This window comes from Lynx canadensis, chromosome E1 (genome assembly GCF_007474595.2).
Source record: "Lynx canadensis isolate LIC74 chromosome E1, mLynCan4.pri.v2, whole genome shotgun sequence".
Classification (NCBI taxonomy): Eukaryota; Metazoa; Chordata; class Mammalia; order Carnivora; family Felidae; genus Lynx; species Lynx canadensis.
Genome location: NC_044316.2, coordinates 28,365,992 through 28,392,119, shown reverse-complemented (window position 1 = coordinate 28,392,119; position 26,128 = coordinate 28,365,992). Strand labels below are relative to the sequence as shown.

Genomic DNA, 26,128 nt, shown 5'->3' with positions numbered 1-26,128 from the left:
GAGCCAACCACCTAAAGTTACAGGGGAGGTTTCAGAGGGGAGCCACATTTACACTGGTTTTGCAAGACCTCTAGGGTTCACAATGGAGGAAATGGGAAAGTTGCTGTGGGGAGGCCGTTCTAGGCCTAGGAAACAGCATATAGAAAAGGTTCCGCCTCCTTTGACTCTCTTTCCCCACCTCCAGCCTTGCCCCATTCTCACCTCAAGCGATCCTTGATGGCCACAGAGCTCCTGGTGTTGACAAAGTGGCAGAACTTCTCTTGTGTTGGACAGGCCACCGTGAGTCAGGGCCTGCTCTCCCTGGGATGACGCTGTGGCATTCCGGGAAGGATGCCCACCTCTTCAGCCAGAAGTGGCTCATGGACCCCCACCGTAGGGGGATTCCATACTAATCACTTGAATCTTGCCTGTTTCTTCAGCTACCTGATTTCATCCTTTTATGGCTGAAGACAAATCTTTTCTGCCCCTTGACTGAAGCTGGAATGATCACAGCTGGCTTGGACTAGCAGCCTGTCTCTGAGGCCTCGGAATCATCATGTCCAACCCAGGGCAGATGAGTGGAGAGGGCAGTGGACCGGGGTGAGGGTTACACCACAGGAAGCACAAGGACATTTTCTCCAAAATCTCTCTCCCCGCCCTGGGCCTCTTCCTAACCTCCAAGGCTCCCATTTCCCTCCTCCCTCTCCCCTTCCCCCCACTAAGCAAAGTTGATGTCTCTCTGGCTCTTTTCCCCGCTAACAAAGCGAGGATTCCTTGGCTCCTGAGCAAGGGCCTTGGGGATCCAGGCTCCAAGTCAGATCTCTGAGTGGATTAAGTGGACTCTGTAAAGACTGTGCCTTTGGTGGCCCGACTGCCCCTAAGATGACAGAGATTTAAATTTGCATCCCAGTCTCTGAGGCTGGCTCCTCTCTCCATGAGCAGCCTCTAGAATTGGTACATCTGCTCCCAGTCTTGGACCTGGCACTGACTTTCAGACAGAGCTGATGGGCATGATGGGCAGCACGTCCCTTCCATTCCTCCTTGGTCTCCTTGTCCTCTCCATTTGCTTCTGCACCGCTCCCCCCCCCCCCCCCCCGTGCCAAAGGAATAGTTCACTGGCAGAACACAAATGTTGGTCCTCAAATGTCCCTCTTTAGCCTGGTAGTTCTTGCTCCAGGCCCTTTCTAGATGTGTTTAGGGAAAAGTGACATACAGGTAACAAGGCCGATGCAGCCAAATGCAGATGAACCTCACTTCTGAGAAAAACCCATAAAGAATGTAAATTTACAAAATACTCCAGACAATTCCTCCTGCATGGTTGGCAGGTACACACTCAGAAAGGATTCATTCCCATAAGAAGAGTGATTTTAAATTCTTATTTTACGTCCTCTTCAAAGAGATATTTAGGATTGGGAAGGAGATGGGATGGCAATTTAAGATAATCAAGGATGAAGAAAATCTCTGAAATTATGATGCAAGTCAGGGGTGATACAGACTCTTAAGTGTGAAAATCCCTTCTCTTCCCATGACATGGCAGTTTTTGTAAAGTGAAGTATACTTGACCCTCATGGTCCAGGGCCAAGACCTGGGTCAAGTGCCTGTTTTGGGAAGGGGAAAATCTAACGAGCCAACCCCTGATGGGTTGCCTCAAGGAGAGGGCTAGATTACAGAAAAATCCAACAAAGCAAAGCCCTTGACCCTCTCTCCATTCCTTCCTTGGGAACCACATGGGTCTGATTGCCCCAAAGTGGGCAACCAAGAGAAGCTGGTGTCCAGATCAATGCACAGCCAGTCAGTACTGAGCCCTGAACCATTACACTGACCTGCCGCCCACCCCCCGCCATTTTTACAAGACCAGGGGGAGATTATCCAGTAATCTGTCAAGGTCAGACCAGCTGTGGGGGAGATTTATAGGCCCAAATGGGGACAATGGCATTTGTTCAGGCTACGAGACTCCTTAAGGAGGAAATGCAAAGACTGCAGGACTGAGGGCCGATTTCTTAGAGCAGGGAGGGGAAGTGATTACATCCCTGAGCACACTGGACTTTTAGTCCAGTGATCCTCGAGGACACTTCAGGGAAAACCTTCACTATCCCCTTCCATCCCGCACCCAGGTCTCTTCGGAGAGGACTAAACTGCAGAGGTCCCTCAAGAAGAGCAGAGAGGGGCACCTGGTGGCGCAGTCGGTTAAGCGTCCGACTTCAGCCAGGTCACGATCTCGCGGTCTGAGTTTGAGCCCCGCGTCGGGCTCTGGGCTGATGGCTCAGAGCCTGGAGCCTGTTTCCGATTCTGTGTCTCCCTCTCTCTCTGCCCCTCCCCCGTTCATGCTCTGTCTCTCTCTGTCCCAAAATAAATAAACGTTGAAAAAAAAAAAAAAAAAAAAAAAAAAAAAAAAAAGAAGAGCAGAGAGACCCTGTACACCCAGGACTGTAAAGATTAACTAGCAACTCAGTGAAATAACACTTCCTGTTTCCGGACAAAAACACCAGGAACACTTTTCCTCCAGCTGTTTTCACGGAGTCCAGAGACTAAAGCAATCGTCAGAAAAAGTTTGAAAAGCCTCAATTCTATATAAAACAGGTGTAGGTACCCAAACTTTTTCATTAAATGAGGGTGTCAGGTTTCATCTTGATTTGCTATCTGGTGATACTGTCACTGGAGTACTTGTCATGTCTCTTAACAGCCTCCTTCGAGGTGGCAACCACATGTGAACCACCTTTACTGTCCTTTAGTGCCGGATGGTGTCTGGCACATTGTTGGCACCTAACGGACATCTGATGGATCTGGTTGAACACAAACGGGCCTAAGACCCTTTACAAGTAAAGACATTGGCTTCTACAGCATGAGAAATGTTCTAAATCCATTTCTCTTTTGGGTGGAACAGGGGCCTAAGCCTGGGCCACCGCCCCAAGGCCTGGCTGCCTAGACTTTCCTCAGGCGGACTGGCAGTACTTGTGGGGTCAGTCTGGTACATTTCCACCCTCCCTTCTCTGCAGGAGCTCGGTACCAACCAGCTGGACATCAGTCCCTCCCCGTTCCTCCAGCCCCGTGCTGATGCGTACTACCTGGAGAAGCAAGTGCTTTCAACATTGCTGTACCATCACAGTGAACCGGTGAAGCTTCTGAGATATTAAGCAATCCATAACATTTGTGACCGGTTAACTTTAATTTGTCAAAATAAATCTGCAGTATTTTGCATGTTAGTAATACAGTGCTGGTATTGACAGGAAAAATCATCATCTGCTTACATAGAAACCTTCGTTTAGGAGCACACCTTAGGAGGGAAATGGGTATACAATAAAAGGCAAATGCAGGCCAAGCAGCGAGCCCTAGAGCATAACAGGCTGATGTCAGATTTGAGGATTATCTAATACAACTGTTTAGCTGCCAATCTGATAAAGGGAAGCTCTCAACCAGGTTACAACCAGAAGGGAAAAATAAACTCTGCTTTTCTCGTAGCGCGGTGGCCGTCGTGCCTTCAACACTTGGTTGAATCAGTTCATCAGCATCAAAACTCAATTCCAGTTCCAAGACACAGGAGAATCTTACCACACAACCTATCGCCACCCCCCCTTCAGTGGCCCGCCGCCACCCCCTTCCTGCCAACTCTCTCCCTCCCAAAAGAAGACACGACGTGGCTTTATTATTGCAGACAAGCTTCTTAAGTGAATAAAGAATGCATACAAAATAGCATTTTAAACTGAACTCATACAATGAAGTCTCACTCCTGTTTATTATACAATGAATTGATAAAACAATCATTTCTAGTATATATCTTTTTTTTTTTTTTTTTTTTTTTTTTTTTAAGAACTAATACTTTCAGGGTTCTGACGACCACACTCTAGCCTGGGGGTAGGGTCCACACCTGCCCCCACTGAGGACTGCTCCTTGGGCCACTGTGGAGAAAGCCTGGGCTGTCTGAATCACGGTGGACGGTGATTGCCAGCCCAGCCAAAGAGATGACAGGTCCCAGCAGGCAGAGCCAGAACCCAGTCCTGGGGCTGCATGCCAGGAAATTGGGCTTCCTCCAAATGTGGCCACTACCTGCCCAATCCAGGCCTCAGCAGGGCCACGTATGGGCCTTCCCTACACAAGTCCTTCCAGTAGTCCACACATAATGCTCTACAGATTAAAAACAAACCATCTTTGTACTGTGGATAGAACAGTTGTAACAAAGTCATAGCTACATATTTTTCTCTACATTTTGTTTATTGAGACAAACTAATTAAAAGGCACAAACATAGGGCATGTTTACATGGACATTATAACAAACATATACATTAAAAGTGTAGGAATGTGTTGCCTTCCTGCTAAACAGAAAGTTCCTAAGCTTTTATATATACAAAAGTTGTACAATTTAATGTCCTAAAGTACAAAAGATCATTTATAAAATTATTTTACACTAAGTACTATTTTATTTTTTACTACGTAGTTCAACCCCCTCGAACTGTTTTGTATAATGACACACAGATACCTGTCCCTGATGTAGGAAGTCTGCCTCAGATGTAAGGTGTTTGATGCTTGAACTGACACAGTGGGGTATAAACGGAAGTCATCCAGTTTGATAGTCAGTCCTGCAAACATTCTGCAAGATTAATACAACTAAATTCCACTTCTCTTAACTGCAAGATTAAAAAAGAAAAAAAAAAAAAAAACAACCCAAAACATATTGCAACTTAAAAAAATCACAGCGTCTTGGTTTTAGTAACTTTTTTTTTTAAACACAATGCTTTAAAAACATGTGTGGCATGATGGTGTAAAGAGTATCTGTTTCCCTAACTTTTGGTTTCTACTTTATGTACAGAGATAAAACATCCTGCTAAGAAATAAAAAGCACATGTCTTAACGTGCACAATCATTGCTGGGTTTCTACAGGGAGTACAGATAGCTGTCTCCCTGAAAACACCACAAAGCTGATACAAGTGTTTTTTCAAAGAAAAAAAAAAGTGATGTCCATATTTACAAAGTTGAACAAATCTGCACAATACTTGATTAAGAAACGGAAGGAGAAATTAAAAAAAAAAAAAAGATACACTCTGCTGTTCTGAAGGGGCATACTACCTAGTTAGTGGTTAGAATAAAAACTGTATACAATTTAATATAAGACATAAACTCTAGTGAGCAACTAACACATCTTTCCCTGTTGTAACATCAACAGGCTCTGATTGGGAGAGAGAGGGGCATATCACATCCCAGTGCCTCCAGCATCTTCCAATTTAAAGCAATATATTTTAACTGTTCCAAAGTACTCCTTGGCTCCTGAAAGGAGTCCCACTGGCCTCTGTTTGTTAGGAGTCTGCCTGTCCACACACTTGACTTCTCCGCTGTCAGTTGAGGCCTTTTCTTACCAAAACACAATTTGTATATTTTGGTTGTTGTTGTTGTTGTTTTTTTAATTTTTTTTTTTTTTAAAAAGTCAACTACAATGCTATATTCCATCAGGATTAATATGCTGAGCAATATTTACATCTCCAAATATCAGGTCACAATCCCTATTATATGTTGAAGTTAGAATGATAAATTATCATATGCTTTGCATATCAGAGCTGGTATCACCTTTCCCATAGGGAATGCTGCCTGAAATTAACATATTCCCAAAGGTAAAATGCATATTCTCTGAAATGCATTTTATTATGACAATGCATGTATTTACTCATAAAAACAATAAACACAGACAATTCTACACTAGCTCTCTATCTGTGGATTTAGGACTTCAGGTTAAAATCAGCCATCCACCCATCCACTTTATATGGGGAGAAGAGTTTTGCTAGTGTTTAGAATAAAATGATTTCTTGGGATTAGAAACAATAATGCTGTTTTTTTATCTTGAAATGGGTTTTGCTTTTTTATGATTGGTTTTAATTCTGGCATTTTATCTTGCCAACTACTATCCTGTTTAAGCAATGCTGTCAGCTAAAAGGAATTTCTGATTAGACTAAAGTGGTCCAGTGATAAGTTACATACACACCCTACTTTGAATAATCCCAGCCAAATTGGAGAAAAATGCTACTACACTATTATTAACTAATGTAATAAAATCTCCCGATTTCATGGTTTACTTTTTGCTTTAATAAACTAAAAGTAAGTTGCTGGTAAATATTTACTTTAACCCATATTTTGATTTTATAATACTGTTTACCAAGGTGGTGATGTAGGCAAAGCTTGGGGTAAGAAAGGCATGCTCTCTACAGGCCTCATTGCTATATTGAGAGGGGCAGCTAACGTCATAGGTGTGGGCAGGTTCATTGGAGATGTGATCGTGACAGGGTGTGCTATATTCACTGGAGCAGTGACAGGGGTGGGAAGGTTGACTGGGGTAGTGAGTGTTAAAGGAGAGGTCATGGATAACGGACTGGTTATAGTTACAGGGTGCCCTATGTTCATTGGGCTAGTTATGTTAACTGCACTTGAAACATTTACTGGACTTCTCATGCTCATTGCAGCTGCCACTGTGACTGGGTTTGACATCGTCCCAGACGACACAGAGGACGTTATATTGAATGGAGTAGTGAGAGTCACAGGTGTCGTAGCAGCCGTGGAGGTTTGGCACAGGTTAGCAGCTTCTAAAATAAGAAGACAAAATGGCCTTTAGACTCCCAAAGCAATGAACAAAATGCACAGTTTCTGAATCAACTTTTTTTAATTAAAAGGACAAACATTTTATGAATGAAAATACAGTTTTCTACCAAGTGGTCATCAGGAAGGGAGGCTCTCTGAACACAGAACTGGGGGGCGGGGTGCATGAATCTCTTTTCTGATGCTGTACCTCCCACAAGGACTTGGGCAACCTGTTCAGCCTGGTGCTTTTGGTTTCAAGTTTAGATTTATGTACCTACCTCACAGTGATGCTGGGAAGATCAGTTAATTTCTGCAAGGCACTCTGGGGGGCAGAGATAGCAAGCAGGGCTTAGTATTCTCACTACAGCTTCATGCAGGCAGAGCCAACCATCGGCAGGCCAGGAGAAAGAGCCTGTTTTACACAGCGCTGGGCCAATGGTCACATAAGAACAGGTAATCAGAAAAATCTTCTGGTAAGGCACACTGTAACTAGCGGAGAGAGTTGTGCGTCCTCATTGCTATGAACTCTAAAGATTCAGAGGTGAAGCTACATTCTGTTAAGGTTTTAAAAATCTGTAAGTAGGACTGGTAAAAAGGCTATTTTAATATCATGTTTATTTCAGTCTTAGAAAAATTGTTTAGTTAAATAATCCTGTTTCCGGTTAGGTTTCCTAACTATGTTAAGACAAAATTATCTCTCAATGGGTTTATATTCTCCTTCCCAAACTCCCATTTCTTGTGTTTCTGATGCTGACACAATTTTATGCCTAGTGTCATTTAATTGCCTACACACACACACACACACACACACACACACACACACACACATATATAAAATCAACCATATCAAGGAGGAATAATTAATCAAGGAGCCCTTGCAGTGATTTAGGGGACCCTGGTCCTTGTTATCCAGCAATGCCTGGTCATTTCTTAAAATCTGCCTCAGAGGTGACCCCCCACCCCACCCCTCAACAAAATTCAGCACCACCTGCTGGTGTGTCAGAAAACAGCAGTAAGAAGACAGGTGGGTGGGCTAGCTGTGTGTAACCTGGCTGTCAAAATGGAGAAATACATTTGAGACTAAAGATGGAGGTCTGCATACTCCCACACGGAACCTGGGGTCAACATGCAGCCCTTCCTTGATCAATATGATGGAACTCCATATTCTCTGTCAGGAATTCCCAAACCTGGCTGATGATCAAAATCATTTATCTAGGGAGCTTGAAGGAAAAAAAAGAAAAAAAAAGGCCTCCCAGGAAATTCAATAGTGAGATTTACATGAATCTTGGAAATCTGGGTTTTTGTTTTTTGTTGGTTTTTTTTTTTTTTAATGTTTATTTGAGGGAGAGCGCACACACACACAAGTGTGTGTGCAGGGGAGGGGCAGAGAGAGATGGAGAGAGAGTATCCCAAGCAGGCTCTGCAATGTCAGCACAGAGCCCGACATGGGGCTCAGTTCCACTAACCTCAAGATCGTGACCTGAGCCGAAATCAAGAGTCCAGACACTTAACCCACTGAGCCACCCAGGCGACCCGGATATCTGTATTTTTAAAAAGTTCCCAAGATGGTGATCTGACTGTCACTCAGGTTTGGGAACTTAACATTATCTTATTTAAAAAAGAGACACGTTGATTCAAGTTTAGATTTTCAGGGCAGGAGTCTCCTCTGCCCCCAAATGTGACATTTTACTAACATGAATATAGAAGTTTCTAACATCAGTGGTGGTTTCCAGAGATATTCATGCTACAAATGGGACTACAATAGCATTTTGTTTCATGGAGGTCAGAAGATGAGCTAAACAATCAAGTCTTATTGTGCAAGCAAACTGAAATACAACACCAAATGGAAGAGTGCAGAAAGAAAGAGAAAACCAACTCACTTTTGAGGTGATGGTAGCACTGCTAAGGATATTCTTGTTTATACCAAAGAGGGAGCTTTCACCCTCACGTGCGCCACCTTCCCAACCCTGCACATTTTCCTTTCAGTCTGACATCATCCTTTCCAGGACTTCAACAATTTTACTCTCAACTCCTTTAAGTAAAACATCCTCCGTAACATGCTTTCTTTCACTCCCTGGGCAATTGTCATGGCACGTATACATTCCCCCCCACCCCTCCAACCCCTTCTCCTAACCATATAGCATTTTATTAGAACAATGACAAATTTTCATTTTCAAGAGAGGAGCAAGCGGCAGCTGAGGAAGGGTGGAAAGCCTATCTGGCTGCTATGCCAGTACATGTATGAGAAAGGAGGCTATTCCTTTTATCTTTATCCAAGTACAGGGTGTTTAGAAGGGATCTGTGCAAGGCAACAGCCGTACTACATGAAAGCGAAAGAGGGAAAAAAACCACACAGCAAAGGATTACAAGAAGCCTACATCCAGGGGATTCCTTATGAATTTAAAATAAAACAGGAATAAGACATGGTAGGGGTCAGGAAGGAAAGAAGGAATTTCGGGAATCTCTCCCGTGGCTGATGGTACATAGACAAAAAGATTGATTTGAAATGGCTGCACAACAGTCTAGAAGCCAAAAGCTATAGGTATGAAGTTAAAAAGCTATGTTGAAAAGTGATGCTCTGATTCTTTACAAGATACATGAAAGGAAAGGGGACCATTCTCAATTTTAGTAACAACTAAAGTTCCTGACAACTTGGTACATATATGTTAAGCTAATGCCAGCCCCAGTGACAGACTGAATGAGATTAAGGATAAGACCAAGAGAAAAGATTATCAGCACTATAAAGTCGGAAACACGTAATGAATAATACAATACAGAAAGAACACTACAAACCAGAAAATAGCAAAGCTTTAAGAAAATAAACTACAGAACGAAAACACTTCTTTAGCCACACTTTGAGCACTGACTGCCTCATCTTACCTTTCTTTCTTGCTTTGACAGCTTCTTCCCACAGTCTCAGTGTCTCCACCTGCTTCCCTGGCCAGCTCGTCACATGTTGCTGCTGCTGCTGCTGCTGTTGCTGCTGCTGCTGCTGCTTCTGGTTGCTGGTCTCTTCACTCATGCATGCTACTCCAAAGATAAACCAGAACGCTACATTTACCTTGAAAAAGTGCAGCCATTTTTTTTCAAAACCCCAAACTTGGATACTTAGACTCCTCATGCTTCTCTGACCTTTATCATTGGACTTGATAGTTTTTACTACAGAGCATCTTCTTTTGCTGCTTCTGTCTATATTGGTCACAATAGATAAATTAAGAAAAGAATCTAGAAAACTAGGGAAAATCAATATAAAAGGAAAAAAGAATTCTCTGCTATATTGAAAAGCAAGTGTCTTTTGGAAGGGAACTTCGTTAACATTAGAATGGACAAATTCACACTCACCAAAATATCTAATATAGTTGGTTACTTGACCACAACAATATACACTAGAAGTAAGTTTTTGTAAAGTTAACAGAGTGTGACATGCTAGATAATAAACCCAATGTACTTACAAAGAAGGAAAATGGATGAGATTAAAACACAATAAACGTTCTTTCCCACTCACTTTTGGCCACCTATTCTGAGAACTTAATGTTTCTGCCGCACAAAGTACATATATAATAGGATACGGAATGAGAAATATACTTCCTCCTGGTGGTTAGGGCAATCTCAAAGAAAAAGCCTGGGTAGATGCAAGTATCAAGTTTTATCCACAAGTCCCTGAAAGAGTCCATTTTCAATTCTGAATTTAAGGTGGGCAAAGCACTTATACCTTCAAATGGATAGGATATCCTATCTCTACAGATCTGGGTCTGAAAAGCAAACTTAGTAACACTCCTTTCATCTTTAAGGTTATTAAGGGCATGTTATTAACTCAATCAGTAGTTAGGAGACACTGATGCTTGAGAATCTTCCTAACACTGAATAAAAACAATCAAAATTGCCCAGCATAAGATGCAACTTCCTAGTGTGGCTTCTGCTGCCGCAATTCTAAAACACTAGAGCCTTTTAGTCAAACTCCATAGAAGAAGGGACGCATTGAAAAACAGCTACGGGAAAATTATGCTTTTCTAACTTGGGTGTCGTTAGTAGACAAGCACAGGACTGAAAGCAAAATTAGCGGAGGGCTTGTCAGTGCTGTCTGTATACACACAGGTGAGGTCTGTTTCTAACATCAGTATCTACTCTCCATTGACGTGTGTTTACGCGCTTTGCTGATGGGAGGAAACATGTAAGATGAACGTGAATGTACTGACAGCACAGTGAAAATACCTTCAATACATTATCAAAACACTCAGATTTCACCAATCTCAAATGCGACAGAAATATAATTTGAAGTGTCACCTACTTTTACTGATGCCTTGTTTACATGTATTACAGTTGATACTTTGGCTCTGCCCGTGTGTCTTTAAGTGGCTGGTGATGTACGCTGCACTCAGAAGCTTCCCACAGATGTTACACGATACCTTGCCTTCGTGGCGCACCATGTGTGTCCGCAGTCTGTCTTTGGTGGCAAAGGCAGCAGTGCACGTCTGCATGAGGGAGGAAAACTTTTTTTAAATATAGACTATCCTGTTCTACTCATTTTAAAGTACGTTATATTCTAGGCATTACCCTATCCATGTCCGCAAGCAGACTGAGTTGAATCTGAACTGCATGTGTTACCTAGAATCGCCATCATGACAAAACACTCGATGAATTTTAGACCCTTACGTTTTGAGGGAAGAAAAAATATCAACACAGAGTAAGTACTGAAAAGATGTGAGCCGTAGAGTCAGTTAAACCTGGATTTAAATCCAGCTCCTTGATTCACGACAAGGTAACACTGAGCAAATTAGTTAACCTATCTGAATGTGTTTCTTCATCTGTAAAATGAAGGTAAATAATACCTACCTCACAAATTTATTGGTGGGATTAAGAGACTGGCCTGAGGCCTCGCACATAGCAGGCACTCATTCAAATGATACTAGCTTCCTTCCTCGAATTGGATTTTTCTTACAGTTCAAATCATTTACTTAATAAAGTCAGTCATTAACACATTTAACTGAAAGGAGCACAAAAAGACTTCCAACAACAAACTAAAATTACTGAGGTCTAAAAAAGTCATTTGATTTAGCAAGATTCCTAACCTTTTCATTATCACAACTTATGTGAAATAAAATCAACAGATTTTCAAACAACTAGAAAATACCCCAATTTGGCAGACAAACATCCAGTAAGTGATAACATTTGGGAGGAAATTCCTAGTTTTCTTCTATTACAGTTAAAACAACCTCAATCATCAACCCAGCAAATAATTTAAAGCATTTCATTCATTTATTTCATTCATTTCAAACACATAATGACCTTTGCCAGACTATAAATTTTTTTCTTATAACAATAAATACTGTTGCCTAAGGAAAGGGAAATGTAGCTTAACAAAAACAACACATTTACATTTTTAAATGCTCTTGCCTCACAGAAATAGAAGCTGTCATTTATCTCGTATAAAACCAGAATTCAAATGGACCACATTTACTCAAGTCAGTGATTTTAAGACTATTCAAGAACGGTGAGATTTGATTGGCTCAGACCTTTTGGATAATGTGCATTAAGTGCTACACTAAGGATAAGTCATTTTAACTCTTACTTGGCATTTGAAGGGTCTTTCTGTTGAATGGACATGTTTTACGTGACAGCTTAAGTGGTCAGGCCTGTGAAAGAGAGAGTTTCAACAGAAGATGTAATGGAACACACATTGAGAAATGCTACTCACTGTGATGTTTACATGCTTGGCAGCTTTGGGTGGGGGGCATTTTAAAGAAAGCTAGCCGAATTACCAACTCCCCCTCCCCCCAGCGCAAGCCTCCTTACCTCTCTTACCACAAACAAAAGTCTTAGTCCTTTACCTGTTAATTTTTCTCTCCTAGTCAACATCAAATCATGTTAGGTCTTGGTTCTTTAAATTATAAAATACCCAAAGTTTTAGTCCTAACACTTGCCAGAGACAGCTACTACTCTATTAATTTTAAAAGCCTTGAAAATGAAAATTAGTGAAATGTTAGTAACCACAGATAAACGGAAAAACGTCCTCCTACGACTTTTACTAAGAGTATCCAAGGTCATCCCAACTTCCAGGAAATAAGTTTCTTTGATTTGCACAGTGAACCTCGTATCTAGTCACCCGACTGAATTGGAAACTGGTGGTTTTGCAGTGACCAGAATTACTGATGTGCCAAATGAAGACCCCAGTCCACCAAGGCACTTCTCAGCTGAAATATTAAGCTAATCACTGTGTCATCACTTGCCAACCACACCACACTGAAATGAGACCTGGAGGTGTAATACTTTATCTATCACCAATCTCCTCTAATAACACAGGCCTGCCCACAGCTATTCTCACATAAACCTTCTAGATCGCAAAGAGACAAAACTGAAGTTCACTGATACCATAATGAAAGCAAAGCAAAGCAAAATGCAGTACCTCGAGAAGCCTTTCCCACAAACACTGCAAGTATAGGGTTTGGTGATGCCTCCTTCGTGAGACCTCACATGGTAAGTCATCCGGTCCTTCCTCTTGAAGCGCTGATTACAAACAGGACACTCGAAGGGCTTTTCGTCCGAATGGGAGAGCTTGTGCCGGTTGAGGTGGTACACGTCTCGGAAGGCCTTCCCACACATCTCGCAGGCATGGTTCTTCTTGACAGGCTTACTGGGTTTCTTGACAGACTGGGTCACGGGCATAGCTGTGGTGCTGGCACTGCTGCTGGGGTTGGTGCCCGAGGAAGATGTAGTGACTGTTGATAAGATGCCAGCAATGGTTGAGACCAACGAAGTTCTGCTGCTGTCCCCAGCGATGGTGGAGATGAGGGGAACCACCGTAGTGGGAGTTTTCTTTGACCGGGACACCAACTTGATCCCTGTGTGGCAGGACTCGTGGCGCCTCAGGTGATAGCTGTCCCTGAAAGCTTTACTGCAGTAAGTGCACACAAATGAAGTTTTGGGTTTTTCTTTTTTAATCCCAATGGCATCCTTTAATGTTTCTGGTGCTGCTTGAGGTTTCTGAGTTATTGGTATTGGAAGCAATGGTTTCTGATCAGGGGGTTCCACAGCAGAGCTCAGGAGGGGCAGCAAGCTGTTCTGTGCTGCCTGCTGTTGGTGATGGGAGGCTTCATGGGCCTAAAACCAAACATTTACACTTCAGAAACTCAGCCTCTCACAATGGCCTTCAAAATTCAACATGTCCCACAGACAACAGAGACCAGAAGAAACAATCAAAGAGCCTGTAAGCTACTCCCTGCAGCAGTGATCCAGCAACCACCTAGAGACCCTTAGAGCTTCCAGTACAAAGCATTAAAATCACTGTGCAGACACAAAACTTTTACGACTAAGTTGCTGACAGTGATCTTGCTTTCAAACAGCTGACTACACACCACCCTGGTTCATAAGGGACATACCAGTGGATGGAATCAGTTTGCATTAGTCAGTGCTGAAACCAAGTTTAAATAACTTGTCCAAAAAAAAAAAAAAAAAAAAAAAAAGTCACACTCCAGACTAAGTATCTGCGAGTACCTTACTGCAGTAACACACACACTACACATTCATATACATACACATGTATACACATAATCATCTATTTGTCTATTTTACCTAGGAAAAGAAAGGCACTGTCTCTCCCTTTCCATCAGAAAACTTAGTGCTGGAGGAAGGAGGCTGTTGCTAAGTGATAACAGGAATCTAGCTCTCTGAATACATACGCGGTTGGTAAGTTTCCTTTTAAAGTTTTTACTTCACTTTGTTACTAAAAGATTGACTGAAATTAAACTGCTATTAATCAGCCTGGAAGGCATGTGTGAAGGTAGCCCACAGCAAAACACCTGTCAGTTGTTTCCCAGTTCATTTACTCTTACGCTGGAAATCTGCATCCTTTAACAACACTAGTTGTTCAAACCTGAAACTCTCAAAGACAGACTAGCAAGAGAACACAAACCGTAAATAATTAAATTCCTTTCATTTTCATCTTCTTCCAGCACTTGGATGTTTCGTTAAAGTATTAGACATTTGCTGTTATAATGTGCTTCTCCACTCCAGAACTGGACGCTGTCTAGAAATGTTCTTTAGCTGCACTGAAACCAAAATTTCGTCGTGGATCATGTTCTTGGTATTTATGAGTAGTTACTCTCTTGGTTTTGCTTCTTTTAAAATTCTCCATACTGATAAACAATTAGGAAATGATGGGGAAAATTCCTGAAATAGTTCTTCCTGATACGTTGTACTTTTTACCACCATTATTTTTGCAACTTTTGATAGTGGGCTCAAGCCCCTATGCTTGAGTTTTGTAATCCTAAAAGGATACATGCATTCGAAGGCAAGAGTTCCAAATATTTTAAGCATACAACATCCTAGGAGGGCCCATCCCATCATCTTAGACACCCTAGCCACTTATTTACCCTCCTCACTCTATAATCACAAATCCTACAGTTAACTTGATTAAGAAGAAAATAACAAGGAGACAGACACACATGCTCAGAGCTTCTCCCCTGATGGATAAGAGTGTCTATCTCACATAGCTGTAATATTTACGTGATGGCAGCACAGCAGCTAAGCCTGGAACCAGTCTCCCCAAATCATTAGGAAGTGTGGTATCCACAGCTACCAGTTTCAATTTAATAATTTTGGCTGAATCACCCTTTCAGTCCTGGAAATACAGAAATTGTGTGCTTACTTATGAGTTTCTTTCTGGACTTAGGGATCATACTGAATTACAGTCCACTTTTAATTTAATTTATGGAGCTACTGTAAATGTCAGTGTCTGCCCAGGAGACATTAGTAGAAACTTTACAGAATTTGGATGCAAATCTTACCCCCTTTCCAACCTGTATACCCAAGTTTCCATACAGTATACAAACAGTTAATAGCTGAAGATAGCTCACGATATACAATTTCAAAGGCTAACAGATCAGATAATAGGGAATGCAAATCTTCTGGCCAAAGTTCAGACTTATAGTGTTTAGAGGCATTTTTCAATTCTGAACAACCATTAGTTCGATGGAGTACTAAAAGCACTTACTGCCATTTTACCAATTCAGATGTCTGTGGCAACATAAAGTATTTTTACAGCATTGCTGAAGCTCACTCTCACACGAGGGTCACACCAGGTCCCTGCTTCTTGGGTGAAATGCTGTAGAATACCTCGACCACTATGGGAATCACTCTCTGAGGATTCCTAGGATCCCCACACTTCTACATGAAGCCTTCTAAGAGGGGAACTGGATTTCCCCAACTTGTTCACTGAGGGAGAGACAGAGTAAAATAACCACCATGGCCTGCCTTCAGTTAAGTGATTAAAAAAAAAAAAAAAAATTCTGGGTAGACTTTTATTTGACTAGTATCATCAAACCAAAGCTTTCATTTTATCTCCCATCTCTTTCAACTTGAAGGCTTTTTTAACCCTGCCCAAGCCTTCCTTTTTCTGGGGTTGGCAAAAAACAAAACAGAAATGTTATTTCATCACCCAGGGTGGTAGGATACAGCACCATGAAATCTCCAGTGCCAGAGGGCAAAAGATTTTGTACTGAAACAAATTAGCATCAGTGAGTCATATCTTGAATGTCCTGTTAGGAGAATCATCCATCAAACATCTTAACAGCTATGGCTTTCACTTTCCACCAGGTTATCTGGAAAGCAAGCAGGTATTAAACTGTTTTAAAATATAAATTCCACAGTATGCTCTAGCAAACAAACGAGAGAGTTTAACTCTCCCATTTCCCCAGGGAAATTACTTAAAACTGAAACTGAATTAAGTCTATTCATACCTTTCTATAGAAAAGACTGAAATATTCTCTTAACCCATTCCACTGTCTTTGGCTCTAAATTATTTTTCCAACAATTTTCACTGCACACATTGCCAAGCCCAGGATCAAATATTAGCTTTCACACTTCTCCATCAGGTGGAGAAAAAGATTTTAATTGCTGAAAAAAAATTCAATAATATAAAGTCTGATTAACAAGTTGATCAATAAATGATTGGCATTTGTCTTATCCAGGAAAAGAATAAAAGTATTCCAAAAAAATGTTCAACTAGCTTTCCAAAAATTAGTTATAGGTTTTTCCTTTACATAAAGAACTCTCCTTTTCTTCAATCACCATTAAGTTTACATACAGCAGATTTAATATGGTAAATCTAAAGCATTCTTCAAATGAAAATCACTTAGGTGGCCCATTAATCCCATGTTTTAAAAAGACCATTTGAAAGCGTTTTCTAGAGAGGGCATTTGCCACCTTTACACCAATCTGGATGCCAGGTAGTTATACATCATATCTTCCCCAATGCATTTTTTAGGTAGACTTAAAGCATGATACAACAATACTAGATCAGAATGAGAAAAGAAGTTTGACAAATTTTGTGTATCTTCAATTTTAAGAAGCCCGAATATATTTCAATAACTACTTAAAATCAAATTTACTCACATTTGAAAGAAAATATGTTTGAAAACAATATACCAGCTCTACACAATAGGTAATGTCTGAATTATCCAATTCCCTATATTATCTCCACTGGATGGGTCCAGTGGCTGGGAGGATTTTTTTGAGAATTCTGCATCCATTCCTGGTTAGTTTCAAAGGTCTCCAGCGCCCAAGCAAGGCGTTTGGGATTTCACAAAGTTATTCAAAGAAGGAAAATAACCCAGAGAGGCGGGAAGAACGCATTTAAAGTGACAAGCTTCTTAACCTCCTCCGGTTCCGAAGTTTTCCCGTGAGCTCATCACTACTGCCCACTAAGTGATTCGTTTGCAAATAGAAATGAGGCAGGGAAAAAATAAGTTCCAGCCTAGGTCTTCCCAACAGGGGTCCCCCACCTAAACCAGGCGGGCAAGAGGAGTGCCAACGTATCGGCTACAGTCACTTTTAAGTTTCTTGCAGAAAGTGTAGACCAACACCCCAACGAATGACTCATCTGGGGGCTTTGTAAGCGGACTTTGTTTGCTGTCTCCACTTTCCGTCTCCCCCACTTGGTAGGAGGAACGTTCGAGGTGGGACGAGAGGGAAAAGCGCTCCGGGAGAAGGTCGGGCCTCCTGGAGTCCCGGCCCCCACCGCTCCCCCCGCCCCGGCCCGGCTGGGGGATTCCCCGGGCTGAATGGGACGGCGGGAGAGCTGGACAGAGGGAGAGGGTGTCAGCTGCCAAGGTTCGGCAAAGGCTTGCGAGAGAAAAAATGTAATCCAGTGAAAAAGTTTGGGGAGGGGAGACTCACTCAGAACACCCCCCAACAGGGTAAACACGGGGGGGGCGGGAAGGGGGAGTGGCGGGGAACCCAGGGATACCCGCTATTCGCGGGGATGGGGGGGGTCAGAAAGTCAACACACACACAAAAAGAGAGGGAGGTTAAACGGCAGGAGAGCGAAAGATGGATGAAGTGTGTGTGTGTGGGGGGGTGTCTCAGAGTAGGACCTGGGGACCCCCCCTCACCCCACGGTGCGGGCCCGGGCCGAGCGCGCGGTGGCCAAGCGGCCCGCGCTATCCAGCGGCCCGGCGCCCTCCTTTCTCTGGGCCGCGGGTGGTGACAGCGACCGGCCTCCTCCCTTCCCCTTCAGGGCGGGAGGGAAGGGTGTGTGCGTGTGCGTGAGTGTGTTAGGGGGGGCCCGGGGTTCACCCCGAGGCCTGCTCTCTCCCCCGCACCCCGTGAGGCCGCCTCCTTTCACCTCAGCAGCCCCGCTCCGCCGGGGCGGGCGGGCGGAAAAAACAAAGGGGGATTAAGGCCGGGCCGGAGAGCGGAGCCGGGAGGGAGGGGAGGAGGAGCGCCCGCCCGCCCGCCAGCCCGGGGCCCGGCCCCCCTGTCCCCCCCGTGCCCCCCCCGGGGGGGGCCCCCAGTACCTGGAACAGGAACGCGGTCCAGTTGGCCTCCATGGCTGCGGCGGCCCGACCCCCCCTCCTCCCCACTCCCCCCGCTCGGGGAGCCTCCTCAGCCGGAGGAGGCGACAACAAAGCGGCGGCGGCGGCGGCGGCGGCAGCGGCAGCGGCGGCTCCTCAACATGGCAGCGCCGAGCGCGGCCACTTCCGGTAACCTCCGGGACGCACCACCGCCGCGGCGAGCGCGGGCGGGGGGGGAGCCCCGACCCGGCCGCCGCCGCCCCCAGCCGCCCGGACCCCTTCTGGGCGTCCCCGCCGCAGACTCGCCGCCTCGGAGCTCAGCCAGCGCCCGCCGGCGGTGGGGTCAGGGCCTCCGCGGGGGGGCTGGGGTGGGGCCGGGGGCGGGGATGGGGCGCGGCGTCCCCCCCCGCGGGGGTGTGTGGTGCTGCGGTCCGCGGCTCAGGCAGCCGGAGCAGGGGGAGCGCAGGAGAGAAGATGGAGGACGCCAGGGTCTGGCGCGGACTCGCTGGGCACTGCGGCGCCGTCTCCCGGGACTCCAACGCGGTGCCCAGCAGCGTCGCGTCCCTGTCAGACCCTCGGCGGCAGGCGCAGGCCACGGCGGTCACCTGGCTCTTCAGTCCCGTATGCGCCGCGCTACCGTGCCTCCAAATTGGGGGAAGCCCCCAGGACTTGGAGTGTCTCTCCCGTCTGGTATTTCATCCCCAGCCAGCTAACCCCTCCGCACTCCTGCTTACGATGTGCATCTACCTCGGAGCGGCCCTCCAGCTCTAGCAAGGAATCCCACTGGGGTGCAGCCTCAGATCCTCCCAGCTGAGGGAAACACTTCCCACGCGTAGAGATGTCATTACTGGCTTATTCTTGGGCGAAGGGCTGAGCTTTCCCATCCTCCCCTTAACGCCAGAGAGGATAGGAAATTTTGCCCGAACATCCCCCTCTCCCGCCAAAAAAATAAACAAAAACAAGTGAGGAAGTATAGATAAGAAATTATTTTTGTCTTTTAGTACAGTCTTTCTCGCCCCACAGAACAAAAATCGAACTTGTGGTTGGACGGCGTCAGATGTCACTGAGGTGACCCCAGCCTCTGTTTGCAGTTCCAAGTCTTCCGTGTAGGCGTCACTGCTACTGGAACTTTGTAGGATGATGTCCTGAACGTTTGTTTGCTATCCTCTCCTCAGAGAGGTAGCTACTGGGAATATCAGAGACAAGCTATTATTAAACAAATGTCTCCAGTCCAAGAAGTCTCCTGTGGCGGGCAGTGAGGGGGCAGGCTGTATTGGTGATATTTTTATAAACTCTGGCTTAAAAAAATTCCTCAGATGGTCACATTATTTCAGGACTTCAACATCTTTCATAACCAATGGTCTCTTATCTCACACACTCCATTTATTCCTCTCCAGACATATTCTAATCAAGGTCACCATCTGAACTTCCCTATATTTACACAGTAGTGATAGTATGGTTGCAGAATTCTATTCTAAAAGAAACTGAAGAGATATAGTAATTTGACAGTCTGTTTCCCTTCCATCCACTACACATGTATACCCCCTCCCATTCTTTCCTTCCCTCAATCACCACAATGAAAGGGCTGCACACCTTTTTGGTCTGGTCTGGTCTGGTTCCTTTTAGAGTCGATTCCCTATTGGACATTGCTTGGAGGCCTTGGGGATGAATGAGAAGTCTGCAGTATGGGTCGGTAGCAGAAGCAGGTAGCACATCAAGGGACAGATCAGCCTAAGACAGGAGGGGACAGAAAATGAACAGTTTCTCATACGTTCCTCAGCTAAGCTGCTGCAGTGGCCCCTATGTCTCCTATAAAATTAGTCTTATTTGGGGAGAAAAATAAAATGGCTCAGTAAGCCTAAGTTTATATGCACATGCAAGATAAGGAGGGAACTAAGATGTAAATCTAAGGAATTAACTAGGTAAACTAAAACCTTTCAGTTCTGACCGTAGACACTGCCTGTTCTTTCATTTTCATTCAGTGACTCCACGTCTCTGCTTCTTGAGCACAGAATCACCTCAAGGTCTATGTAATTTATCTACTAAGTTTTCCTCCTCCCCAGTTTAGCCTTTCCTACTTTACAGCCTTTCAAAGGGTGTTAAGAATGAAGCTTTAGGATCATGAAAACTAGTGCTTATGAAGACCATTATTCTAATGACAATATTGCCAGACTCTTGAACTTATTCTGAGATCTAGAAACCCTTCTCCAGCAATCTTTCTCACAGCACCTCTGTTTCCCACCAACAGGAAGTAGAGGTCAAGTGAAAACAGTCCAGTTCTCATTAACGAAGAGCTGGGATTCAGAAGTATCACTTTTCTTGAGGAAAATGGCTAATTTTATCTCTATCCATGAGAGGAAACCCAAATTCCTGATTGCTCCCCAAACCCTCCCTTAAAAAGAAAATTTAACAACTTTTTAAATTCAGATGAAATTTTAAACCTTAGGATATTTTCCAGAGGGAAAATATCCAAAATTTTGGAACAATTACTCAAAAACAATCAGGTCCAAATGTTTTGAGGAATATAAGGAGGCTAACCAATAAGACTAAAGACTCCATCCCTAGAAGGGGCATTTCTACCCTTAGGACAGACAATATCCTTAACCACAAACAAATGAGCCTCTCCTCAAACCAGCTTCCACAGACAGTACTGGAGAAAGTGAAAAGACTAAAGATGTCTAAAGACAGTAAATTCATCCTGATTACTGTGAACAACTTTCAGTGGGTGAATCAGTGCTGTTACCTTTGAATATGATAACTGAAATGTTTGGTGTCTAAGCAAAAAAAGAAAAAAAAGTGTGCCTACATCCACCCAAATAAAACTCAAGATCCCCTCCTCCTCATCTTATTCAGGTTCTTCTTTCCCACTTCCTCTGCCCCAGCTTATATAACCTGTCATTTAACCTTCCAGGGATTTATTTCCTCATCTGGAAAATGAGGACAAAATAAATACGTTATCTCACAGTGATGACTTATGAATTAAATGAAAATGTATGTAAAATGCTTAGAACATTTCCTGTAATATAAGAAGTCCTAAGTAAATATTTTTATGGTGCTATTAGTTGGTTCTAGATTAATTTTGGGGCTGTGAACTCCGCAAAAACAGTTAATTATTCCTCTCACTTTCTTTCAAAGTAACAGGTTTTTCACCATGCCTCATCCCTCTCTTTTTAAGAGCTCTAATGTAAGTTGACAAAAGGCTAATGACACATGACAAAGGAAGATACCTATTAAGATCAGCTTTTCTAGGGGGAGCCTGGCTGGTTCAGTTGGAGGAGCATGTGACTCTTGATGTGGGGGCCATGGGTTTGAGCCCCATGTTGGGGGTAGAGATTACTTGAAAACTTAGATCAGCTTTTCTAAAGACAACTTTTAGCAAACATTAGAAAGTAACAGGATATTTCCTTCCTATTTCGGAGAGAATTTTAAAATCCTGTGAGTACACTGGGGTTATAATTAGATTTAGAATCCTAGGAATAGGAAACATCTCTGCTGTTGTCAATTACCTGTCCCCAAGTAAGACTTCTCAGCAAATTGAACAACAAATCAAATCCAAAACTTTCAGTAGGGAATATCTACTCCAAAGAAGTTAGAAGAGGCTTCAAATCTGTCAAGTTAATGGACTTATTCTTCATGCAAAAAAGCTAGAACTGACAACAAATCTAGGAAAAGCCAAGAATGGAATATTTGCAAATACCAAAAAAACATTGGCCAGAGAGAAGTGTTTACCCTTCATTACCAGCCTCAATGCAATCAAGGAGGAAAGGAAGAACATTTTACCAAAGGAAGCACCCCGCCCCCCTCCTCCAAACCAAACCAAAACAACAACACCCAGCCAAGCTTCTCAGGAGGAAAGCAGAAGTAATCTCCCCACCCCCTTCCAGTCCACCCCAACTTCATAACCACACTAAGGGCTTAAGCCAATTGCCTGTGGCCCATGTGGTCAGAAGCTGGGTTTGTGTTTCAATTCTACCACCTAAAGTGTCATCACTAGTTATTTCTGCTTTAACTGGTAGGTGAGGAAGGGGAAACAAGGGAGAATTTTTTTCCTCTGAATACCTATTTAAGTTCCTTGACAGCTAGACAATCACAGAGAACAAAGGTAAAGGAAATAAATCCACTCATTTTCCTGGTAGACATTTAGTTCAGCTAGTAGTTGAGGGTTCTAAAACACTTGTTTCTAAGAAGGGTCACATCCCCAAGATGCCAAAAACAAGTCCAAAGCCATAGACACACATTTGTCAGTTTAAACTCTTCTAGAAAGAAGCTACCAGAAATCAATGTTAAACCTATCAGTTCCATCCACAAATCATTTAAGTAGAAAAGCTAACTTCCGTTTCACAACTCCTAAATGACAGAGAACATCTAACAAATAGCCAGCAAAATAGCATAGCACATAAGAAGGAAAGAAAGTAAGACAGGTCAAAAATACACCAAGTAAGAAATTCAATACAACTGGAAAACATACTCTCAGGCACCAAACATTTCTCCTTTGGCCACCTGTTCCTCCCTGCCCTCAGATGCCCCAAGCCCCGGGTAATGGCTCAGCTTGGAAAAAAGTTGATACCTAACAAGTCACACAAACTTGGTGGGCCTAAACCCAACTAAAAGCTTAGCTCAGTTACATCATCATGCTAATAGTCAAAAACATAAATTAAATCCTTACATGAAGCTATTCTGGTACAGAGGTAAAACTCTTTTCAGTGGCTTTAGCCTCCACCCCACACACATTCCACTAGTTAAAAGATGGATGTAATGAAACTGAACAGCATTGTGCTGTTTCATCTGCATTACCAGAAAAACACTATTCATTTGCAACAAGAGACCACTACTTATTAATGCCTGTCCAAATGTCGTGAAGAGTAGGGGAGGAGCAAAAACAGATAAATCAAATGAATATTCTTTAACCCGAACCCTGATAGACACACCTCATTGATAATTTCTTCACACCAGATTTAGTAGTCCAGAATTCAGGAAGGATTGTGTTTCTCAGAAATCTCCAAAGAGTTAGCATATTAATTAATACAGGCGGATCTTATGGTTCCCTCTTTCTGAGTCCGCAGTCCTTCCTCTCCCTTTCATGGACCTAGAATTAAGAAAAAGCCTCATCGGGTCAATCTGAGGTTCTGCTGTGGATCCCTCCATTCCTGGTAAAAAAGGGAACAGGGAATAATGAAACAGGTGTTGAGGAACCGATGTATTATGCTCCCTGCATGAGGGAAGTGAGCAGTGGTGACCTAAGACACTAATGCGGCATCACAAGACTAGCTAGACTAAGCTTTAGGAAGGCTGCTCCACTCTAGGAAGTAAGCCAAGAGATGGCAACACAAGGCCACGACAGCATAACATCTGGCTAAGGAGGAATTCACTCCTTTAAAGATGTTTCTTGACCCTGAGTAGTCCCTGAACTAGACACTGCCTAAAGCTCAGTCATTGGGTCCAGGCCTACAAGCAGGTGCAGGAACCTGGCAAGCTGTTAAAGCTCAACATAGGGACAACAGCTGTACTCCACAGTTGCTCCTTAAGCTGTGAATAAAACATCAAGCTTACAGCTATCCACAAATACTACTCGAAACATTGTATCCTTGATTGCCTGAGCAGAGACAACAAGCTCTTTGCTAGAATTGAAGAGGACCAGAATTCCTAGAAGACAGTGTAGGTTGACTTGAACAATTTACTCTGGTAAACAGGGAAGATGGGAGAATCTAGATTTTTCTCCTGAAGTTATCTTTTCAACAAAGCATACAAATCTCTACTAGTTGACAGAATTAGCTCTCTAGCCCCAAGGCCTGACCCTGTCCTCTTCTTTTTGTTTTCCTGACCTTACATAAGTACCCCCGGCCCCCTTCAGCTCCCAGCTATTTCGTCATTTTTCCAGCTTACTCTGCCGGCCCCACCTCTCCTTTTCACTTTCTCTCACCTTTTCATTCAACACTTAATCACAAATAGTCAATCTAAGCTGGGTGAAAAAGCTGCTGGAGCATCAGTTAGGTATAAAGTATCCCAGAAACAGGCATTCTGGGGTTAGGATACAACCTTTCTGCCTTTTAGTAGTTTGCACTTTAGATAGGAAAGGCAATATACTTACTCTTCATATATGGAAGTGCATCTTCAGAACAATCTATTAATGCATTTATAGACTTATAATTAAGGGATGAAAAAAATCCTTTAGTGATGCTTCTCAGGAACACTGGAACTAGTAACTTTTATTCCTAATTATTCATCCAGTCCCCTACACAGTACACTCAGAAAAACTCATGAAGCTTGAGGAAGCCCCCATATGTTTGATATGTTAATTTAGCTCAGTTATTCTGATCACTTAGGCAAAGCAGACAGAAGGGTCCAAATTGGTACAGAAATCTGTGATTAGCCTCTCACCAAAGACATGAGAAAACTGAAAAGGGTGCTGGAACTAACTACAGATAGGTTTAGGATTTATTCCAGTGATTTCCTTAAAACCACAAGAATTTGGGGATGGGGACACACTGGGAAGACAGGCAGCAGTAAGGGAAAAGGGCACTACCAACCCAACATCTGCCATCAGTAATGTTTAACTTAGTAAGCCTATCCTGGTAGCTCTAAGAGCCCTGGTGAACACCTAATCTTAGAGATATTGCATGGTTAAGGTCAAATTCAGGCTGTGCTAATTTCTACCCAGAATGACATATTTCATTCATATTTTGAAAGGCAGTCCAGGACCTCTCAGGGACTACTTTCCCACTTCATAAAGGGTTCTAATCAGCTTAAAGACAAATTAAAGTGCTCACTAACTCTCTCCTTAGAGAAACGGCTCATGTATCACCATCCCATAGCTATTATGGAAGTTTTGCTATTTCAATATGTAAGTATTAATTGAGCACCTATTAAATGTCTGGAACTGTACTAGTCACTGGGCATACTTTTATGGAGCTCCTCCCAGTAGAGAAATTAAAACTTGAAAAGAATCATAGACATTTGTATGAAGTGCTTAAAAACGATTGGAAGGAAAAAAAAATTTAAAGCAGGCATTTGATTTCTTTACTACTAAATAGACTTCACCTCATTAGTTCTCACATAAATTATAGCTTTAACACCAAAGATCATCATAAAGGATTGTTAAATATCAACACGGTTGCCTAAGAAGTTGTATACATACTCAGGGCTAAGTGTAATGCAGACTATTACTGAAGTCACCATACATTGGCTTTTAAAATTCATCTACCTCGAGTAGTAAAGCAATTCAATCTTTCTGTAGTGGATCTCTTTCACTAATACAAATTTGTGTTAAGTGTATATTCAGCTACTAGAACAAATGCATGTTTGTGGACATTTACCCATTCACAGGGTCTTTTCTATCTTACTGTCCTTTGTGGCCTGCCCCCAGTTAGGAGTGGCTAGCCAAGCCCTGGTTGTGCCCTGAGGCCAGCCTGACTAGTAGGAGTTAAAAGAGGGCAAGGGCATTTCTGATGCTGGCTTTGCACTGCATACTAGAAAGTCAGGGATCACCTGACCTTCCTGCTGCTGAGCTCTGGGCCACAGCCACTAAGACTAAAACATGGATCAAAGACAGCACCATGGGACACCCTGGTGGTGTCAGGTGGATATTACAGGTGATTTTCACTTAAGCCCCTAGAAGCCACCACACTGAAAAAGGCAGGCTGGCTTAAAAAAAAAAAAAAAGCAATGTGGTAGTAAAATGAACAAATTTGTCACAAGATTCAAGTTCTGGGCCTGTCACTTTTAGTATCTTTCAGCCTATTATCTCAACTGCAAAATGAGGCTAATGCCACTCCAAGATTAAAATGAATCAAAGTATTTAATGG

The 26,128-nt window shown here is 43.2% G+C and overlaps 1 protein-coding gene across 2 annotated transcripts; it reads right to left on the bottom strand.

The window, feature by feature from the left end:
• Positions 1 to 3,126: 3,126 nt before the first annotated feature.
• VEZF1 (vascular endothelial zinc finger 1) lies at positions 3,127 to 18,477 on the bottom strand. 2 transcript variants are annotated; one of them, XM_030296750.1, is made up of 6 exons: positions 18,330 to 18,477; positions 12,941 to 13,635; positions 12,107 to 12,170; positions 10,826 to 11,027; positions 9,418 to 9,564; positions 3,127 to 6,542 (listed from the first exon to the last, which is right to left on the bottom strand). In XM_030296750.1, exons 1-6 carry the CDS (start codon positions 18,360 to 18,362, stop codon positions 6,115 to 6,117), a joined length of 1,569 nt encoding a protein of 522 aa, XP_030152610.1. In that variant the 5' UTR covers positions 18,363 to 18,477; the 3' UTR covers positions 3,127 to 6,114. The 2 variants fall into 2 exon arrangements, with proteins under 2 accessions (XP_030152610.1, XP_030152611.1); XM_030296751.1 differs by having other exon boundaries at positions 10,826 to 11,009; positions 18,330 to 18,476.
• Positions 18,478 to 26,128: the final 7,651 nt, after the last annotated feature.

Bases quoted from the DNA above. Each gene is read 5' to 3' on its own strand.
- VEZF1 (XM_030296750.1), bottom strand. From the start codon at position 18,362: ATGGAGGCCAACTGGACCGCGTTCCTGTTCCAG. The intron at 11,028-12,106 runs GTAAGAGTTAAA...ATTTAAAAAAAG, and splicing joins AAAGACCCTTCAAATGCCAA to TTTTCCTCCCTCATGCAGAC. The intron at 9,565-10,825 runs GTAGGTGACACT...TCTTTGGAGTAG, and splicing joins TAAACAAGGCATCAGTAAAA to CATGCATGAGTGAAGAGACC.